This window comes from Myotis brandtii, unplaced genomic scaffold (assembly GCF_000412655.1).
Source record: "Myotis brandtii unplaced genomic scaffold, ASM41265v1 scaffold621, whole genome shotgun sequence".
NCBI lineage: Eukaryota > Metazoa > Chordata > Mammalia > Chiroptera > Vespertilionidae > Myotis > Myotis brandtii.
This window is the reverse complement of record NW_005370372.1, coordinates 1,954,656-1,975,884: the sequence shown is the minus strand read 5'-3', so window position 1 is coordinate 1,975,884 and position 21,229 is coordinate 1,954,656. Positions and strand designations below refer to the sequence as shown.

Below are 21,229 nucleotides of genomic sequence, written 5' to 3'. Positions count from 1 at the left end.
TAGAACTTTTTTAGCTGGGCAGCTTACTGAATGAACTCTTTTAACTTTCTTGAAACATTTATGTATTTGGTAATTTTAGAATAAAATGGAAAGACATTACAAGTTATCAACACTTGGACTTTCTTATTTATACATCCTCTAAGCTAATTTTGAAAACTAAAATGAATATTATTCAAGATTAACATTTAAATAGTCATACTTGTTTTTATATGTAATCCACTTGCTTTTAATTTTTATTTAAATGAAAAATCTTAAAAATTATATTTTAGAAAGGTAATTGCTACATAAAAGAGAAGAAAAAACTTCAGGAAATAAACATTTTCAATAATAAAATCTCCTGATAGTATTTATAAGAGAAAAGTAAAAGTGCTCTGAACATCTTGGGAGTTAGGCGACCTCATGAAATAATTTTCCATTTGTTAATATAAAATAGAGGAAAATTTGACATCTCAGAGCAAAAGCTTTAATATTTTTTTCAGAAATAAAGATTATGTTTCTGGAATATATTTTATGTTTCAGGAAAGATTACTTAGAAGACATACAATTTAAGTTTTTATAGAGCTTCAGTGCTATAATATAATTTTTGGCTTGTGAGGTAATAAGTTATTAACATCTTAAAGCATGACATAAGCATTAGCGCATCGTTATTTCAGTTAGTTTTTTTTCTAAAAATGGATTAGATATACTACTGAGAAACTTTCAAATCTTTACTAGACAAATTATAGAGGAATATACTTTTCTACCAGAAGAGGGCAGCAAAATTTTTCAATAAGAGTTCTAACTCTAAGTCCATCTGTTTTGACATTCTTTGAGATCTTTCTGAGAAGTTACCTTCACTTAATTCTTCTCTTCACTCCATGGTCCAATGAATGTTTTATGAAGGGCACAATTGTCAAGGTGACCACAATTTTTCTTTCATGGTTTACAATAATTACAACACACCTTGGCTCATGGCTTTGACAACACTAATACAATCATTTTTAAAACGTACAGACAGTTAACATGAGAATATTAAACTATCTGATACTATGTGTGGAGGAAAGGCAAAATTCAGAAAGATTAAAACATTTATTTTTATTTTTCCATGATTATTTAAATCTCAGAATTTTCATCCATATTCCCATTATCTTACGTCTAGCAAGAGTAAAGTAATAATTGCCTTGGAAAAGCAGTCAAGTACTCAAAACTACAACTATCATCACTTTTGGATAAATATAATGTGAAACCATTGAACCATACACTTATTTTAAAAAAAATTAGTTAACTTATATGATGTTTAACCAGTCAAATGAGTATGTAGAATAATTTATCATAACACCTCTTAGTCATTTCTGTATTACAGAAATATCTTTTTAAAGTAATGCACAGAAGTTGGATGATTTCTCATTCTTTTTTTTTCTTTTGCTTTTAGGTTTCAAATATAAATTCTTCAGAATCCAGTGGATTGTTTCACCTCATCAGGAGTCCAGCGTGTGCCTGGGCAGGCGATAGTGCTCTGCTTTGGGACGGAGCTTCTTTTCCTGTGGGTTAGCATACTTCCACTTGGAAGGTGACATTTTATGCTTTTTCCTCTTCTTATCTGTGCACCATACCTTTTCACAGTATTCTTCCACTCTCTGGAAGTTGCTATAACCAATCAGCTGCAAGAATTCCTTATACCATGGCTTTGCTCCGTGCGGGATACTACTGTGAGCTGGACAAGGCATCTTGGGAGGCCTGTCCTCTTCGTAGTCTTTGTTAAACATTTCCTCCACGCGCTCCTCTTCTACGACCTCCAGGGTGATTTTACGGACAGTGTGGACAAAACTATGCTCTACTGTCTGGCAAAAATATGTACCAGCATCCATTTTGCGCACCCTTAGGAAGAGTAAACCGAGGTCCATCTTAACCACTCTATCATCTGTCTTCACCTGCAATAACAAACAAAAAAAAATAATGACACTGGACTATTATCCAGAAGAATATTATTCCAACCTATAATGTATCTTTATTTTGTTCATTTTCATTATAACATGATGAAATAAATGTCATATACATGAGAGAGGGGAGAGGGCCTAATTAAATAAATCCGTTTTCCCTCTCTCTGAACTAAATTATAGTTGCGGTCACTTTAAGGTCATTTACATATTTTTAATATGTTTTTATCGATTTTAGAGAGCATGAGAAAGGGAGAGGAAGAGAGAGAGAAACATCGACGAGAGAGAACCAGTGATTGTCTGTCTCCTGCACATCGCTTACTAGGGATCAAGCCAACAGCCCGGGCATGTGTCTTGACTGGGAATCCAACCAGTTTCCTCTTGTGCATGGGATGATGCTCAACCAACTTAGCTACAATGGCCAGAGCCATCAATATTTTTTAAGAGCAAAGTGAGTGAGCTTTCAATTATTAGAAAAATATTCAGTTCTATATAGCACTCAAAGTTAAAGTGAAATGACAATTTGTAAAATTTGTTTAATTTCTTTTTTAATGGAAAGAACAAATTCTATTTCTCAAATTATTAGTTCAGGGGTTCTTATGTGTTTCGGATAAGAATGACCAATGTTACTATAAGGATTTCTATTTAGAGAGCTGGACTACCTTCACCCTCTCCCCTCCTAAAAAAAAAAAAAATCTTATCTCTTAATTATTCACCTCTACATTTCCTTGAGCTAAAAGACAAACTGTTATATGTTTTCATGTGGCCCAGGATCACATGATGCTGGTATAAAAGTGATTTACACTGTACTCTCTGATTTTCCCTTTGACAATACAAAACAAGAGCAGTATTCAACTTCGCCAATATAATAGGGCATAGCAGCCACAACCACAACCACGTTGGCAGTAAAGGCCATTCCAACAAGCATGTTTTTGAGCCAGTAGTAGGTCCTGGCACGGCCCACCAGGCTCAGCTCTCCCAGGCCTTGGTCAGTTTGGCCATGTCCAAAGTTGCAATGTGACTGACTCATCATACATGATTACTCATGTGTGGTCATTTATATCATTGGTGATAATGTGGCAAAATGGCCTTAGTGCTAGAGTGAGAGTTTGTACCGCAAATGGGAATGTTAATGATAAATTACAAGGCTCCCTGGGGCATTTTGTCAGCTGTGCAAGGTAAATTAATCACTCAGAAGCTTCAGAGTGACATAGTTGGATGACAAAAGGAGCTCCATATGTCCTTCATAGGTGCTTCCCTCGACTTGGAAGGACCAGGCCCTGGCAGACAAAATGCTACAGTCATTCACTCAAGAAGTTCCCCAGTGAGGAGCCAGGAAGAGCCCTCAAACCAAAGCTTTTATTGTACATGGAAACAATAAAACCTAAAAAATAGGTTTTACTGAGAATCTAGCCTTAGCACCTGCCACAACCAATAACTCTTAAAGGACTTTGAGTTGCTCTGCTCAGTTTAACTGGGCCTTTTGCCAATTTTCCCTTCACCACTAGCTTTCTCCATGTATTGCAACCTGCCTATGACCACACCATGCTTCTCATGATACTGACTCTGAAGGACAGCACCCATTGTTTTTAAACTTGTGGCAGCATTTGACATAATGGACTGGCCTACTTAACTGTCTTTTTTTTTTCTGTGTAGTATAAGCCATTATACTGTCCTGGGACTTTGCTTGGTGTCTTCTATAGATCTCTCATTTCCTCTAAGGCACAATCCTCTGTCCATCTCTTATCTCATGTTTTATTTGCATCCATTTGATAATTCTTCTATTTCCTAATTTCAATCAGCTTCTTTAAGATGGTACAACTTGCACATAGATAATCCATTGTTTTTTTTGTTCCCTATAAATTACGAAACACTAACCGAGACTTATCTGATCCTTCATTATATACAATTCAGTGTCTTTTCACTTAGACTCCCCCCAATTACTTATTTCCCTATTTCTGACAATTACATCATCATTCTTCTATAGATACTTCAGATAGTCACTCTATCTGAAAGTGTTTATCATATACAGGGTGTCCCCCCAAAATGTATACATACTTCAACAGCTGATAGCTCAATTTTGAAAATGAAATGTATTTTAATAAACACTGCCTTTATAATGATTCAAAGTCTGCATACATTTTTTGGGACACCATATATACTTCTCTCTCATTAGTATCCTCATATCCAACAGATTTCAAATTCCCATCAACATTTCTTCATTGATGAGCATCAGAAACATCCATTCCATTTTATTATTTTTGCTACAATGCTAGGCTCCTACTTCACGATCTGTTCTTTGACCTTATCTCATGGCAGACTCTCCCAAAATCTCCCTTTTTTCTGTTCTTGCTTTCATGCCCAGCTGGATTCTGTTTCAGAACCTATAATCTTGTCTCTGTCTAAAGAAACTTCCCAATGTCTGGCCTGATTCCTTCTCATTCAGAAAGGCTGACCTAAATGTTCTCTCTTGAAACAGGCCTCCCTCACACCCCTATAAAAGTGTCCTTACTTCCTTCTTATCATCATTTCACTTGTTAACTTTATATACCTGAACAAACATTGTTATTTGCAAATATAAACAGCCCTTGCATTAATTTTCTTCTGATTGGTATCTTTACCCTTTATTTCAACAAATGAGTACTATTTTACTCTTCTTCAAAGTTCACTTCCTTTTGTCACGCTCCTGATTGGGTGCTTATTCAGACTCTCTGTTGCTTGCCTGAGCAGGTGAGAATTGTCCAATTAACCAGATCCTGCCTTTGTAAATCTATATCCCAACAGCTCAAGATAGAGCTTCTCAGACTGGGGTTGGTGGAATAGTTGCATTTCTGAGATCAATGAGTTTTCTATAAGGATTTCTTAGATTAATGTGATTATTTCCATTATAATCAATATACATTTTAAAAGAACTATATTTGGGATCATGTGGAAGATCCTCATTGTTAGTATTTGTGTTTATCATAGATCTGATCCACGTTCAAAGCTTTGAGAGTTTCCAGCTGCTAAGGAGGACAAAGATGGATTTAATATGTTAATGATATGTTCCAGCCAAATGAAAACCAAACAGCATCCTTATGTAGTAATGCATATAAAAAGTTTTGAAGTCACTTGAATAAAGTGTTAAGGGGATTGAGTCATCACATGGCACACAGTGCTATAGGCAGATGTTTTATATATTCACACACACATATGTGGTAGTCTGCGTCCCATTTTACTTCCACGGAGATACCTCATTTCAGTGAAAAAAAATCATCCAATTAAATATACATTTAAATGATGTATAAATTTGCTTATATTTTATTTGTAAATATGTTTTGGGTTTTTTTTTTATTTGAATAAAAGTTACACGTATACAGGATGCATTTCTGGTTTGATTCTTGTGAACATTTAATAAACATTTTAATACAAGTCATGCTACCGGCCCAAGAACAATGCTATTATTTAAGGGCAGGTAGTGGGGACAACTTGCAGAATAATAGAGTCAAATCCTCCTCTTGATAACTCCTTCTGCTCTCAGTTCCCTGTCTTGCGATTTAATTTCCCACTTCCATGTCTTATTCTTTCTTCTCCTTAGTAAACTCCTTTCTACCGTTTGTCAATCCATTTTTAAAATTTCCTGCCAGGCTTAAACTTTCACATCTTAAATGAATACTTTCTTTATGGCCCATAAATATGTTTTGTTTCTTTTTGTATCTCAAAAGCATTCATATTTGTAGCATACAAAATGGTATTTATAATCCTCTTCAAATATTTTTTTCATGAAAGTTTCATCTCTTTAATACAGGGTGAGGCAAAAGTAGGTTTGCAGTTGTTCATGTGGAAAATAATACAATCTATAATAATATAAGTGTAATATGGTAATGAGACCAGACAGCCAAACGACTTTCCGGATGTCATTCCGGACCTCCTTCCAAACGAAGCCATGGTGGCGGGGGCCAAGGCAGAGGTGGTTAGGGGCAATCAGGCAGTCAGGCAGAGTGGTCAGGGGTGATCAGGCAGGCAGGCAGGTGAGCGGTTAGGAGCCATGGACCTGGGTTTAGGTCCCGACCAGATTGGGCCTAAACCAGCAGTTGGATATCCCCCAAGGGGTCCCAGATTGCGAGAGGGTGCAGGCAGGGCTGAGGGGCACCACTCCCCCCCGCCCCCCCCATTCATGAATTTCATGCACCAGGCCTCTAGTAACCTATAATAATAAAAGCATAATATGCTAATTAGACTGGATGACCTTCCAGATGTCCTTCTGGATGACCTTCCAGACAAAGCCGGGGCTGTGAGGGAAGCCTGGGTCCTGGGTGCCTGCCGATGGCCAGAGGGAAGCCCGGGTCCCAGGTGCTAAAGGGAAGTTGGTGCTGGCAGCCAGGGGAAGGAAGGCCTGCTCTTGCACAAATTTCGTGCATCGGGCCTCTAATTAATAAATAATAATATAAGAATAAACTGTTTACTCGCAACTGTAAACCTATTTTTGCCCCACCCTGTATAATAAGTTTTATAAGGGCAAAGGCCTATCTCTTAATTATTATGATTATTCCATAATGAGTAGAGTGCTCAGAACATAGTGAAAATGAAAACTTATTAATCTGTTCAGAGTATACTAGCAAGACAATGAGGTATACCAATAAGGATATAGTAATTCACCAAGTAATTCACATTTCTATGTAAACCCAATAATGATTTGGCTAGGAAAGAAGCAAGCATAATTTGAGGAACAGTTAGCCACTAGTGTAAAGGGCTATGTATGCTTCACAGATACATAGGACAAGCAGCTCTGGGAAAATGCCTTCACCTGAAAGCATCTGCACACAAACATCCTCACTGGATATGATGATCCTTTGTTCTCTCTCTGCTAAATCTCCTGGGAGAGTGAATCACACAAGAGAAAACATAAAAGTCACCTAGCCCATATCCTGGCAAATATCAATCAGTTCATGAAAGTGTTTTAAAATAAAACAAAAAGCAAAAGTGATATAAATACAAATCATTGATCTCTGGATAAGAGTGCTTAAAAAAAAATCTGTCAAAGAAGAAGGAATTTCTTCCATTATCAGAAACCCAAGCTTAAGAAACATGGCATTGTGTGTATGTATAAAGTCCAGACGAGTTTGAAGATGTGGAAGCAAGATGACTATAATGGGAATTGTTCTCCCTCATTTATTTGCATATTAGAGATAGGGCCTGTTTCAGAATTCAGGTCTCTCCTCCTGGTTACAGTGAATCAGAAATTCAAGAATAAAAGTAGTGTTAATTCTCAGATCTGGATGATTGTACACTGTGTAGATTAAATCACCTTGAAAGTTAAGCTTGACTTCCACAGCCTATGAATTCCTAGAAATAATAAATGACTTAGAGATTTGTATTTGAAGTCCTTCCATGATTTAATCTTTCCACTTTAGTTAACATGGGTACCTTCAACTTCAAACCCTGATTACAGAAGTGTTTTTCATCCAGTTGTTCTTTTTCTGCGTCTGCAGACCAGATTTACTTGGTCAATAAGATGGTACATAATACATCATTTTATCAAATATTCTTATAGGTAATATAAAAACATACAGAATTTCTTACTGGAAATGGTTTTAATATTCTTAGCTATAAAGATTGATTCAGTATGTTTCATAATGTCAAATAACAAAAGTAATTGAACAAAGAACCCTGCACATCTGGTAGCTGGTCAGGAAGAAGCCATGATTTCCATGTGTCTCAACTATATGGCTCCATACTTTTCATAGGAATAGAAGAGACACAGGCCTTGAACTGGTTTCGTTCAGAATATATTTAACAATGAAATCAGTTTTAGTCAAGAAATAAAGACTAACAATTTATATGTTTGTTTGTTTATCTGGCCTGTCTTCAATTCAAAAAGATTTTTTGGTGGACTTACAGAAATATATTGTATATGACAGCATAAAAATAAAAAATTTCTATTATTAAAAACACTTTCCAATATGAACCTGCTACATGAGAAAGATGATTACCCAATAGAGATAGGGTGAGTTCTTAATAGCTCATTTAAGAAATCTGTTTCACTATATATAAAACAAAGTTGTATTTATACTTCAGATTAAAGATCCAAATGTGAAAAATTTATTTCTAACAAAAGAAGATGATGAGAGGAAAATGATCATAAATAAGAACTCAAAACCATACTGTGAAAAAATGTTATATTAAAAAACACCAACTATATCAAAGAAGAAATTTTAAACATTTATATTCAAGAATGGATTAATATATAGAAGATACAAAGAGTTCCTGAAAGTAAAGAGAGATATATGAGAAAAATGGGAAAAAGTATATAAACAGGAAATTAAGAGAAACCCAAATGCTTAATAAGTATTCAAGTTATGTTCAACTAGTAATAGTAATTTTAGAAATACAAATTTAAAAATTATACTACCTTACACACAGAAGAAAGGAAAAAACTAGAAAATACTAAATATTGGTGAGGATGTGGGGAAATGGGAGCTTTGAGAGTGAAAATGGTGAAGAAATTCTGGAAAGTAAGTCAACAATAATTAGAGAAATGAAGGATTTTGATAGTTAATAATGCAAAAATTTACATGCTGATCTATAAGGTATTATTTGCAGAGATGATCATTAAAGACATAGTAGTGGGAATTGATGACACTTTTGGTCCACTCTGAGGAGAATGGATCAATTAAGAGCAATGAATGCCTGCTATGTTCAATTAGTAACAGAAACAATGAACTAGAGACACACAGCAACAGTGATAAGCCATAAAAACATAGTGTTGCGTTTTAAAAAGTAAGAAGAAGCAGCCTAAGATCTATAGCATATTTATTTTTATGGCTCATGCAAACTCAAAATGTTATATATTCATTCAATATACAACTGTGATATTGGACACCTTGCAATCATTACAATGATGCATCTGAGGAAGCAAGATGAAAGTGGAGAAAGGTGGTCCAAGGAAAATAAAATCAAACAAGAGGGGACTTGTGTGGAGAGATCATGACAATGTGCTGTGAATAAAGTAGTATGTTTAACTAAACTATGCATCTGAAAGTAAAAAATAGGAACCAAAATGCAAAAAACAAACCAAAGATAAAAACAAACAACAACAATAAAAAACCCTCCAGTTGTTTGTAATGATTATCCTGATGTGGCAACCAATAAGTTTGTTTGTAATCTGTTCATGCTTGAGTATTACACAGTCATATGATTATATAACTACTTAATTATATAATCAGTTTAAGGGTATTTTAAAAAATTTTTCCACAGATAAGAATATCAGGATGATCAGGATGAAGGGAAAGTAGGAGGACAGAGGATAAAAGTAAAGCTAATGTTTGAAAACAAAAATGCACATCATAAAGCACTAACAACTACTATAACTGGAGTACAACTTCAATTCTAAATCACCTAGTGATCAAAGGCAAAAGAAAGTATGATTAATTCTAAGATCTAAATGTCTCAAATATATATTTAAAATTATTCCTTATAAGAACTACATCTTTTCCTGGCATGGAGGCCTGAGTAAAATCTCATCTGTGTTTTCATAAAATGAGAGGCAGGCATCCAACCAACAGCACTACAATAAATTCATTTCCTTAAGGTAACACCTCAGGGTTATGTGAGGACCAGGTTCCCAAGTACAGTTCAATCTGAGCTATTCTATGGGCCTAACCAATGTGGTACAGATACACAGTTCTAAGCTGCTATATTTTTATTAGAGTATATTTTCTATTCTCTAGAAGACTATATGAAGTATAATTTACATGAGAACAAGAAGAATTGTTAAGTGAAAGGAATTAGTATTTTTGAGTAGCTACGCTGTGCCTGGCAATGGGCTTGCTACATTACCATGTTGCTTTGTTTACTTAGATGTCCAGAGTTAGAGGGGTTTCAGTAGGATAAAACATAGATCTACATTTGATTCCATCGATTTAGGAAAGTATGTTTACTTTTCAGAGATGTTTTGAATTCTCTTCGAATGTAAAAAGAGGAAAGTTCTATTTAAAAATCTAGATTCATTTCTATTTTTAGAAAGTTGCTTTATATTTTTCATTTCATACAATAGGAAATGTCTTTGCTGTTGTGAATGAAAAAGTAAAATTAATGTGTTATGCTGCTAATTACTCCAGAACTAAAATATGGGGCAAATGGCATTGTAAAAATACTTCTCAATGCTTCAAAATGTAAATTTTGAATATTTATCTGTAAAGAACTGTTAGTTCAGAAATGATGAGAATATTTTAGACTGAAATAGAAACATCAAAACTACTAAATATGTTTCGAATGAGGCAAATAGTTCATGCACTTCATAATATGAAAACAAAAAACAAAATAAATTATATCAATGTGGAACAAACCTGATGCTTTCAGTACATGTGTATAAAGAAAAAATGAAAACTTATGGCTGTCATTGATTTCTTTAGACTTCCTGTCATGTGTTAGCATTGGTGAAGGTCAAGAAAATATGAGTCATTTTAGCAAACAAGATGGTAAAATAAGGATGTGCTGACATAATACAACTGCAACATGAAAAGATGTAAATTGCATATTCCAGTTTTTATGTTTTGCTTTTACAAGAGAAGCTGTCTCCATAATGCATTGAATCATCAATAAAATTATGTTTTAATTAAAACTGTACACATATAGCCTGGATGCAATACACACGAAGTTAGCTGGAAGGAAGTGCTGATTGTATGTGATCTGAAGTCAAAGTTGAGAAGTGACAACTTTTGGCATAGAGTTAAAAAAAAAAATTGAGAGTGAAGTTGAAGTTTTGTAGATTTGATATTAACTTACATTCAATCTCCTGAATTTTCCATAATAAATATGCACATTTGTACATAATTTAAGAATTCTATACAATACCTATAATTAGCTATTTTAAAGTGAGATACTTTATTTTTAGGACTCTTAAACACACAAATATATTTCCCTTAAATAGAGAATCTACAGTGGAAAGATCAATGGAGGACCAAGGGGAAATAAACTTTCCATGCTTACCAAAAGATAAATTATAATGCTGGTCTTAGGGACCAGAACTTATTCACTTGCCTTACACTATCTCTTGCTGATATTTCTCACATATTGGGGGATGTTGGAGAGCTGGTTTTGGCCCGATCCCGCAGGCCAGGCCGAGGGACCCCACTGGTGCACGAATTTGTGCACCAGGCCTCTAGTCTTTTATAATCAATAAGAAAACTACCAACACTCCAGAAGTTAAAAACACAAAAAACACAATTTACTAAAAAAATAAAAGAAAAGAAATGACCAATAAACAAGAACCCATGTTCAACTTCTCTAGTAAACAAAGAAAGAAAAATTAAATCAAGATATTTTTACCACCAAATTGACAAACAATTAAAAACAATAACTTCCAGGGTTGGTTATAGATGAAGCAAATAAGTACCCACATTCATTGTTGGGGTGTGTGTACATTTCTACAGCTTTTTTTTGATGAGAGTAAAACATACTAGTTCAAACTCTGCATGCTTATGTTTAACCCTTTAACACATTTATATGTTTCAGTCTATCAAATTCACATCTAGGAAATTCTCCTAGGAAACTATTTATAGATATGCACAATATGCACAGAGAGATAAATTGAAATGTTATTTGTAATAGCCAATGGCTTTAATCAACATCATGCCCATAAAGGATTTGTTAAATTCATTATCATGTATCCAAATGATAGACTATCTCATATCCATAAAATAGTTTTAAATAATAGTTAATATTACCACTACAGTAGATAAAAAGGCACATTTATGTGTATATAATATGATTCCAACTTTGTTAAAAATTTTGAAACACATACACTTACATGTTACCTCTCTATATTCTTGAATCATGAATACTCCACTATTAACCACACAAACATCCAAACAATGAACATGTAAATCATTTTTATTGCTTTTCTTTTACTTCAAATATCAAATGCACTCAATGTATTTCATAAAAATAAAATGTCTTTTCCATTCCTGCTAACACTGTTAGTTTTGGTAAAAAATCTTTCAGTTGACTATTGAAATACCTTCTTAAATGGTCTTCTTGACATCTAGCTTGTCCTCCAAGCCTATATAGCAGTTTCTAGAATAATGTGTAAAAACAGATTATTTAAGGTGTTCTCATTGGCTACAGAGAAAGTGAAATGTTTCCTTGATCTCTCTACTCATTTCTGCATCCTATTCCCAGCCACAGATATACACATACCATACTGTTTCTCACCTCTACCACATATGATTATATTAGTTAACTTCTACTCATCCATTTGAGTAGACACGACTCAAATATAACCTCAAATAAAAATATAAGCCCTGACTCTTTTCCTGATTTTCCATCATTCCACCTGCATACTTGGTCTGTGGGTTAAGACCATTTTCTTTTCCCATAGTTTCAGCATAACTTATACCAAACATACTATAGCATAATTAATTATCTGTTTACATTCTTATATTCACTATAAGACTATGGGCTTCAAAGAGGCTAAAACGATGACTTATTCATCACCTATTAAAGTAGGCTTCAAGTGAACTTTGAGTTCAAAATATCAATTTCAGACACTTAAACAGAGATAAGAGCAGAAGGTAGAAAAAGTATTCCATCTGAGATTTAAACAGCCTTCACAAGTCTCAATAATACCAGAGAGTTTTTGCACATTGCTATTATGTGTATGAGGTAGCCACTTGTACATCATTTGATCCTGACAGTAAAAGGCACATAATAGTTAATGTTGTGCCATTGAACATAAAGATTTATGTCCCTATCACCTGAAGGATTACCTGCTTCCACTTTTATCTTCACCCCCTACCTACTATATTCTTAATACAATTACCAAAGTGATCTTTATGAAACCAATTTTTATTGTTGTTAATTCTCACCCGAGGATATTTTTCCATTGCTCTTAGAGTGGAAGGAGGGAGAGATAGAGGGAGGGAGGGATGGAAGGAGGGAAGGAAGGGAAGGGAGGGAGGAAGAAAGAGAGAGAGAGAGAGAGAGAGAGAGAGAGAGAGGAGGGAGGTGAGAGAGACACTCTCATACACACCAACTATGGCCAGGGATCAAACCTGCGACCCCTCAGTGCATGAGCTGATGCTCTTAAAATCAAGTTTTGATCATATCATGGCTCTGCTGAAAACTACCCAATGGTTTTCTACTTAACTTAGAGCAAACAATAAAGCCACTCTATAAAATTTTACAAATCCCTCCTTGAGCTGCCCTTTACCTACCCTATGACTCACAGTTATTAGTCTTCCTAGTGCTCATTCCCCTCCAGCCACACTGCCCTTCACCCTGATGTTCTTGGAATATATCAGGTGCACTGGTACCTCAAGGACCTTTATACTATCTGTTCCCATTGTCCTAAAAGTTCTCCAATGCGGTCATGTGGCCTATTACCTCCCCTCTTTCAAGTCTTCTTCTAAATATCACTTTGTTGGTGAGCTTCCATGATCACCCATTTAAAAAATTACAACCTCTCCCTGCAAGTAATCTCTCTTGCATTTTCCTACTTAGGATCATCTGATACATTAATCATAATAATTATTTAGTAGTATTGTTGGTTGTCATTATCATCATCTTTCTCTGTTGTCCAAAATACAAGTTCTATGAAAGCAGAATATGTGGTAGGTGCTTTATGGTAGATGCTCAATAAATAAGTTTCAAATGAATGAATAAGGCAAATGAATAAATAAACCCAAGAAAATGAGATAGAGTGCTCTGAGTTTTATATCTACATAGACTCAAATGATAGAACACACTTATTTTGACACAGAATTGTTCTTCTACTAACAGACATAGAGTAGAAGTCTGAAAAGATTAGAAATACATTGATGTGTATATCATATACTAATGACTCCTAGTATTAATGCTTAGAGTGGGAAATGTTTCAGCTAATGTGCCATTGAACATAAAGATAATGGCAGGTTCTCAGACATCTAAATATGATGTTACTGGCTTTGCACCAAAGCTGTAGCAGTATGTACCACTAAATTCTGATGGGAAAAAATATAGCTATATCTATAGCTACATCTATATATCTATATCTATAGCTGTATCTATACATTTCAAGCTGACACCAGGAGCATTTTTTTCAGAAATCAAAATCCAGAACTTCAGCAGTAAACTGTTTTCCATTTGGCCCATGTCCCAAAGCATCCCAAACTGTACTCAGAATTCTGATTTCAGAAGGTTGTGTGGTTTAGTTTAAAGAACATAGATACCTGTATTTGAATCTACTTTACTAGCTGTGGGTAATCAGGAAAGTCTGTGTTTCAATGACCTCATCTATAAATACATTTTTAGAATAAAATGATATAGTCTAAAAATGCCAGAAATACCTGGTCCAAATCTTGGGTCTGTCTTTGTTTACGAGCTATGGCTCTTTTAGTTTTGTTTAGAGAGAGAGAGGAGGGAGGTGAGAGAGACACTCTCATACACACCAACTATGGCCAGGGATCAAACCTGCGACCCCTCAGTGCATGAGCTGATGCTCTTAAAATCAAGTTTTGATCATATCATGGCTCTGCTGAAAACTACCCAATGGTTTTCTACTTAACTTAGAGCAAACAATAAAGCCACTCTATAAAATTTTACAAATCCCTCCTTGAGCTGCCCTTTACCTACCCTATGACTCACAGTTATTAGTCTTCCTAGTGCTCATTCCCCTCCAGCCACACTGCCCTTCACCCTGATGTTCTTGGAATATATCAGGTGCACTGGTACCTCAAGGGCCTTTATACTATCTGTTCCCATTGTCCTAAAAGTTCTCCAATGCGGTCATGTGGCCTATTACCTCCCCTCTTTCAAGTCTTCTTCTAAATATCACTTTGTTGGTGAGCTTCCATGATCACCCATTTAAAAAATTGCAACCTCTCCCTGCAAGTAATCTCTCTTGCATTTTCCTACTTAGGATCATCTGATACATTAATCATAATTACTATTTAGTAGTATTGTTGTTGGTTGTCATTAATCTTTTTTCCTACTTAGGATCATCTGATACATTAATCATAATAATTATTTAGTAGTATTGTTGGTTGTCATTATCATCATCTTTCTCTGTTGTCCAAAATACAAGTTCTATGAAAGCAAAATATGTGGTAGGTGCTTTATGGTAGATGCTCAATAAATAAGTTTCAAATGAATGAATAAGGCAAATGAATAAATAAACCCAAGAAAATGAGATAGAGTGCTCTGAGTTTTATATCTACATAGACTCAAATGATAGAACACACTTATTTTGACACAGAATTGTTCTTCTACTAACAGACATAGAGTAGAAGTCTGAAAAGATTAGAAATACATTGATGTGTATATCATATACTAATGACTCCTAGTATTAATGCTTAGAGTGGGAAATGTTTCAGCTAATGTGCCATTGAACATAAAGATAATGGCAGGTTCTCAGACATCTAAACATGATGATAGAACACACTTATTTTGACACAGAATTGTTCTTCTACTAACAGACATAGAGTAGAAGTCTGAAAAGATTAGAAATACATTGATGTGTATATCATATACTAATGACTCCTAGTATTAATGCTTAGAGTGGGAAATGTTTCAGTTAATGTGCCATTGAACATAAAGATAATGGCAGGTTCTCAGACATCTAAATATGATGTTACTGGCTTTGCACCAAAGCTGTAGCAGTATGTACCACTAAATTCTGATGGGAAAAAAATATAGCTATTCTATAGCTACATCTATATATCTATATCTATAGCTGTATCTATACATTTCAAGCTGACACCAGGAGCATTTTTTTCAGAAATCAAAATCCAGAACTTCAGCAGTAAACTGTTTTCCATTTGGCCCATGTCCCAAAGCATCCCAAACTGTACTCAGAATTCTGATTTCAGAAGGTTGTGTGGTTTAGTTTAAAGAACATAGATACCTGTATTTGAATCTACTTTACTAGCTGTGGGTAATCAGGAAAGTCTGTGTTTCAATGACCTCATCTATAAATACATTTTTAGAATAAAATGATATAGTCTAAAAATGCCAGAAATACCTGGTCCAAATCTTGGGTCTGTCTTTGTTTACGAGCTATGGCTCTTTTAGTTTTGTTTACGAGCTATGCTTTGTTTCCAGCTATGTTTATGGGCCATGCTGACTGTTTATGAGCTCTGCTTCTTTTAGTTTCCGCATTTGTAAGATGAGGATTACTATGTCTCATGTGCAGTTGTGAGATCTAAGGATAACAAGGTAAGGCACTAGCATGGTTTCTGTGTGCAGCAGACACACATTAAAGAACAGCTCCATCTATCAAGTCTTTTCTGCTGCCTTTTCCCTCTGTACATCACAATAACTGACTCACCATGATTAGCCAGGTCATCAAGCCAAGGAAAAATGCTCCTTTATGAAGTACTAATAAAGTAGACTTTCAATAAAAATTTATGAAATAAATAAAAAGTGTAGAGATTATGTTTCATATATGGCATTTAAGGAAGCAGGGAACTATAAAGTACATTTTTAAGAGAAAATTGCAGTAATCCAGTTTAGAAACTAGACAACTGAATTGTTAGATGCTATCTAAAGCATTTTTAAAGATTCATTTCAACAAAAATATCTGCCTGAATATGTGTGTCTGTGTAACTTCAAAGGGCTGAAATTGGATTGCAGGCAGATACTCCAAACTCAAAATTTCAGTTCAGTAAAAGGAAGATGTACATATGACAATCAATTTTCACAGAGACTCTGATTTGACTGCAAGAAAATGAATTCTTGTGCCTTACAGTGTGCATGATGAGCCTTGATGGCCACAGTTGGGGTGCTCTCAAAAGCATTTCCAGGGTCAAGATTTGATAAAATAATTATCTTAGCTGCCTCATAGTAACTGTAATAAGTACAAACACAGTTTTATACACAACTCTGAACTCAAAATCTTTTTAAAAATACTCTAAACAGACTCCAAAATGTTTAAAAGGCACATCTGTTTGTGTATATAGCAGACACATTCAGCTTCTGTTGATGTCAACAATTTTGGGTGTTTTTTTTTACTTTAGATTGTGAATAAATCAGATTGCTATGTCTATAGAAATTAAGTTCTATCTTAATTTCTTATAGCTAAACTTTTAATGAAGAAAGTACATTCAAAAATTTAAATATCAGTGAATATATCAGTCGGGGCTACTTAAATGTAGTTGAAAATTGGGACTAAAATATGGGTAAATGGGTAAATCAGAAATTATATCAACAATGTGAGAAAGAAGCTTAAAAATGAACATTGTGATGGATGCAGCATGTCAAAATTATTTGTTAAAGATTTCCAAATAAGACAGTTTATGGTGAATTCCAGATTAGAAACAGAATAATCTGAATGAAGAAAACTACTGATGAAAGAATTACTTCTCTGACTTCTGAAGCCATTCAACTGGATAATTACAGAATATTCTCAGGTCCTCTATTGCCAAGTGAGTTATGATGGAATTTAAAAACCAGTTTCACCTCAAATTTGTGGAATGGAAAATATGTTAGTGCTAAATCAACAATTTACTTCAATGAAATGTGCTATAACATTTTGGATATGCATTTATTCTTACGGCATCGTAAAATTTAGGGGGATTCTCCTTTCCAGATTGCCTTTTTTTTTTGCTAACTGTGTAAGCACATCTTGAACTTTTTTTTTGGAATATATTTTATTGATTTTTTTACAGAGAGGAAGGGAGAGAGACAGAGAGTTAGAAACATCGATGAGAGAGAAACATGGATCAGCTGCCTCCTGCACACTCCCTACTGGGGATGTGCCTGCAACCAAGGTACATGCCCTTGACCAGAATCGAACCTGGGACCCTTCATTTTGCAGGCGGACGCTCTATCCACTGAGTCAAACTGGTTATGGCCAGATTTTCTTTTTATATTATTTCTAGAGCCTTTGTTAAGTTGAGGTGACTTACTCTGTAATAGCTATACTAGGAACCTGGGATTTACAAATGTAATCATGTTTCAGAATGTAGTGTATAATTTTGGATCAAAGTCATGTTGGATTTTTAGTTTCACAATAGGCTAGGGAAAAAAGCATAAAAAGTCAATGTATTCTATATTTGGAATCAATAATGTTGGCTTCCAATGACAAATGTTTGGTCTCTAGCACCACAATGAGGTGGAAACTCCATTCAGTCACTCTCTCCATTCTGCACTTATTAGCTCTCCCTGGTGTCCCACGGCAGGTCTCTAGAATTTCTTTCCCTCATTCAACGGGCAACCTTTTCTTTACCAGGCACCACGTCTCCAATATTCACCAACATCTATTCTCCGTTAATGTAACCAAATTTTCTTCTATTCTCCATTTTTATAACCCCACTTTTGTGAAAATTGAGCTCAAATCCTAAATCAACATCAACAAAGATTTTTTTTTTTTTTAGGTGAGGGAACATCAACAAAGCTTTATCTGTTTCTCTGCTTCATGCCCTTGACCTCTTCCTATAAACAACCAGCTCCCTAGACTTGCATTCTTTTATCTAGTAACTACCTCCAGACTATTCTGTATGTATGTTTTCAATGCTGCTATCCTCCTAAACGTTGCCCAAATTGTTCTTTTCATTATTTAAATGATTATGGAAATATAAGCTCCGCCACTAAATCTGGTTAATAAAAAGAGCTGATGCCTTTCTTTTGTTCCCTGTGGACTACAGTGGAACCCCAGCGTCAATGTGTCACACATGTTTAACAGCTTTATCAAACAACCAGTTTAATACCACTGCTATTGTTGTTGTTTTAATTTGATTATCCATAAGTCTAAGATACAGTGTTAATGGTGTTTAAGTTTGCTATTTTTCTAGAACATTGCCTTGGGAGGTACAAGTTAAGAGCATCATTTTGATAATATGGCACTAAAATCATGAAGCTATAGGTTCCTCCTGAATAAAAATCTAGCCTCCAGTATCTAAATTATATATATAAACATATGTATATGTAATTTATTTACATTATATTTAATTCAGATGTATGTAAAAATCTATGTGTATAAGTGTTTGAAATTGATATATAGATATAAAACACACAATAAATAACCCCACTTTTTAAATGACATGTATAGCATAAGAAGACTGTTTCTCTTTAAGCATCCAATAAATAATCATCTATTGGCTAATTGCTCACTATATGAAAGACACCATGGTGTGAATGTGCAGCTTTGAATTACCTCCTCTTTTCTTGTGTCATGTCCTTTCTGTACAAACCAGATCACTTTTGCTTGCAAAGACCGTGGAGTGCATTCCAGCAACGTACTGTTGTTCTCTATGCCATATGCCAGTCGCTCTTCAGTCTTATCCAAAGCATCCCCTACAATAGGAATGTTAAGATCAGCCTTGAGACTTGGATTTTATTGGTAAATAATATTTCTAAAAGATTATTCATTAGAGCCCCGAATAACTCTCATTTATTGCTAATTTCAACGCAAGGTAACTTAAATGAGTTTTTTAGAGTTAGTGGGATACCAAAATCTCGACATTAAAGGCACAGCAGGTTTTTGGGTGGGACAGGAGGAAGTAACTGGGAGTTTGGTTTCACAGGATAAGACAATCAGGAAGACAGTAAAAGGATGCATCAGTGTTAAATTAATCATCAGTGTTAAATATATAGGAAATCAGTGGCAAGTGCTTAGTAAGGAAGGTAAGAAAAGGTGAGCGACAAATGTTCAAGCAAGGCATAGGGCTCAATTCACGGTTACATGAGACAAAAGCAGACAGCAGAAATCGAGGTGATAGGGCTCTATGTAAACACAGAGTGAGTGGCATCTTGACAAGGGATTGTATTTTTCCAGATATCGGGCTCCTGCAGTAAGAAAAGGGTATGAAACTGAACTAAGGATTTTGTGAACCAGAGCTTCTTGATTATAAACTGTATCTTGGATCAGAAGGGCTCCCACTGAACTTGAACCCAAATTTGCACACAGGCAAGTATACCTCACTGCAGTGGGGAATAAAAGCAAGTGGATTTAATTTTTGTTGCTTTAACCAAGGTCAAATTCAACAACAAGATCCCAGGGCTTTTTCCCTATGCCTGTGTTCTCACCTTTAAAACTGACCCCTAAGATTAAGATCCGCCTTTCTCTAGCCAATATTCTCAGAGACTTACGTCCTGCACAAAATCCTGAGTCAGCTTAGGGTCCATCAAGCTACTACTGGACCACAGTCTCTAGAACTGTGTATAAACACCTCTAGTCTCCAACCATGGTGCCCCTTCCTTCCTGGTGAAACCGGTGACACTAAGTACAGCCTGTGCACCAACCACCATCAGGGTGTGAAGAGCCGCAACACTGTTCCTACCTACCCCTGTTACTCAAAAACCACATCTGCGCAGCCAACCCCAGCTCTCAGCTTGTTCTACTTCAGCGAAAGAGTCAAAGTTCTTCTACTTTATTCTATCCCAAAACTTAGTAGGTAACTTAACACAAATTAGAGCACTCTTGACAAAAATGGTGGTAGTACTAGTATATAAAACTACATTTACTGAATCAGAAAAGATTATAGGTCAAGTTCATATTTTAACTGCATGGAAGAAAAAAGAATACTTTCAGTAACACTGGGCTTGTATATATCAATCACAAAGAAAACAAGGACCCCTTTTAAGAAATGTGCGATATCTCTTCAATGTACATTGTAAGTAACCCATAGTAATCAATTTCCTATGGATTACCGACAAACTGCTGGCCAAAGCACTGCTGAGCTGCGTTTCCATGCCGAACGTCTTGTCTGCGGAACCGCCTGAAAGAAAGTAAACGCATTTAGATGTTCAGATTTCCATTTTTCCAGACTTTAAAATAGAGCCAAGTGCGTTAAAGATTCAAGTAGCACTCTGCTACTGAAAGAAATTGATCAGTCACACAAAACAAGGATAAAATCTGAGTTTCATTGTTCTCAATATTTCCATTGAATGTTATTCACTGGATAAGATCCTTATAACATTATTCTTTAAATGTTCACATAAGTTTGAATTCTGGATACTGAATCAATTTAAGAAAGTTCTCTTTTCATTTTATTAAAAATTTAGATCAATAAGAAGTCTAATTTGAAATGAGGGTCTTGGGTGGTAAGGCATGTGTGCAGAGAAAGGAAGTAGAATTTGAAGCAGAGTATTTGAGTAAAAAATACATAAAACTCCTTTATAAAATAGTACATGTAAAAATGGTATTGGAATCCAAATACTTTGTTCTATAGGCATCATGATCAATCAGTCCAAACACAGTTGCTAATCAAAAGGTAACTAATAACATATTTAACTTACTCTTTTATTCAGACATCATATATAGAAATTATATGCTGCTATTCAATGTGGTGGTGTGTTGCACATTTTTAAGAGGATATCTTGAAATTCTGTCTATTAGAATCACAATCACTTCTAGC

The 21,229-nt window shown here is 35.0% G+C and overlaps 1 protein-coding gene across 1 annotated transcript in view; it reads right to left on the bottom strand.

The window, feature by feature from the left end:
- Positions 1 to 447: 447 nt before the first annotated feature.
- SEMA3E (sema domain, immunoglobulin domain (Ig), short basic domain, secreted, (semaphorin) 3E) overlaps positions 448 to 21,229 on the bottom strand; it is a 221,242-nt gene continuing 200,460 nt past the window's right edge. Inside the window, exons 15-17 of the mRNA XM_005880034.2 lie at positions 20,523 to 20,590; positions 19,027 to 19,166; positions 448 to 1,910 (exon numbers count right to left, since the gene is read on the bottom strand). Of these exons, the coding sequence (XP_005880096.1) occupies positions 1,458 to 1,910; positions 19,027 to 19,166; positions 20,523 to 20,590 (661 nt within the window). The 3' untranslated portion in view covers positions 448 to 1,457. The remainder of the gene's footprint in view (positions 1,911 to 19,026; positions 19,167 to 20,522; positions 20,591 to 21,229) is intronic.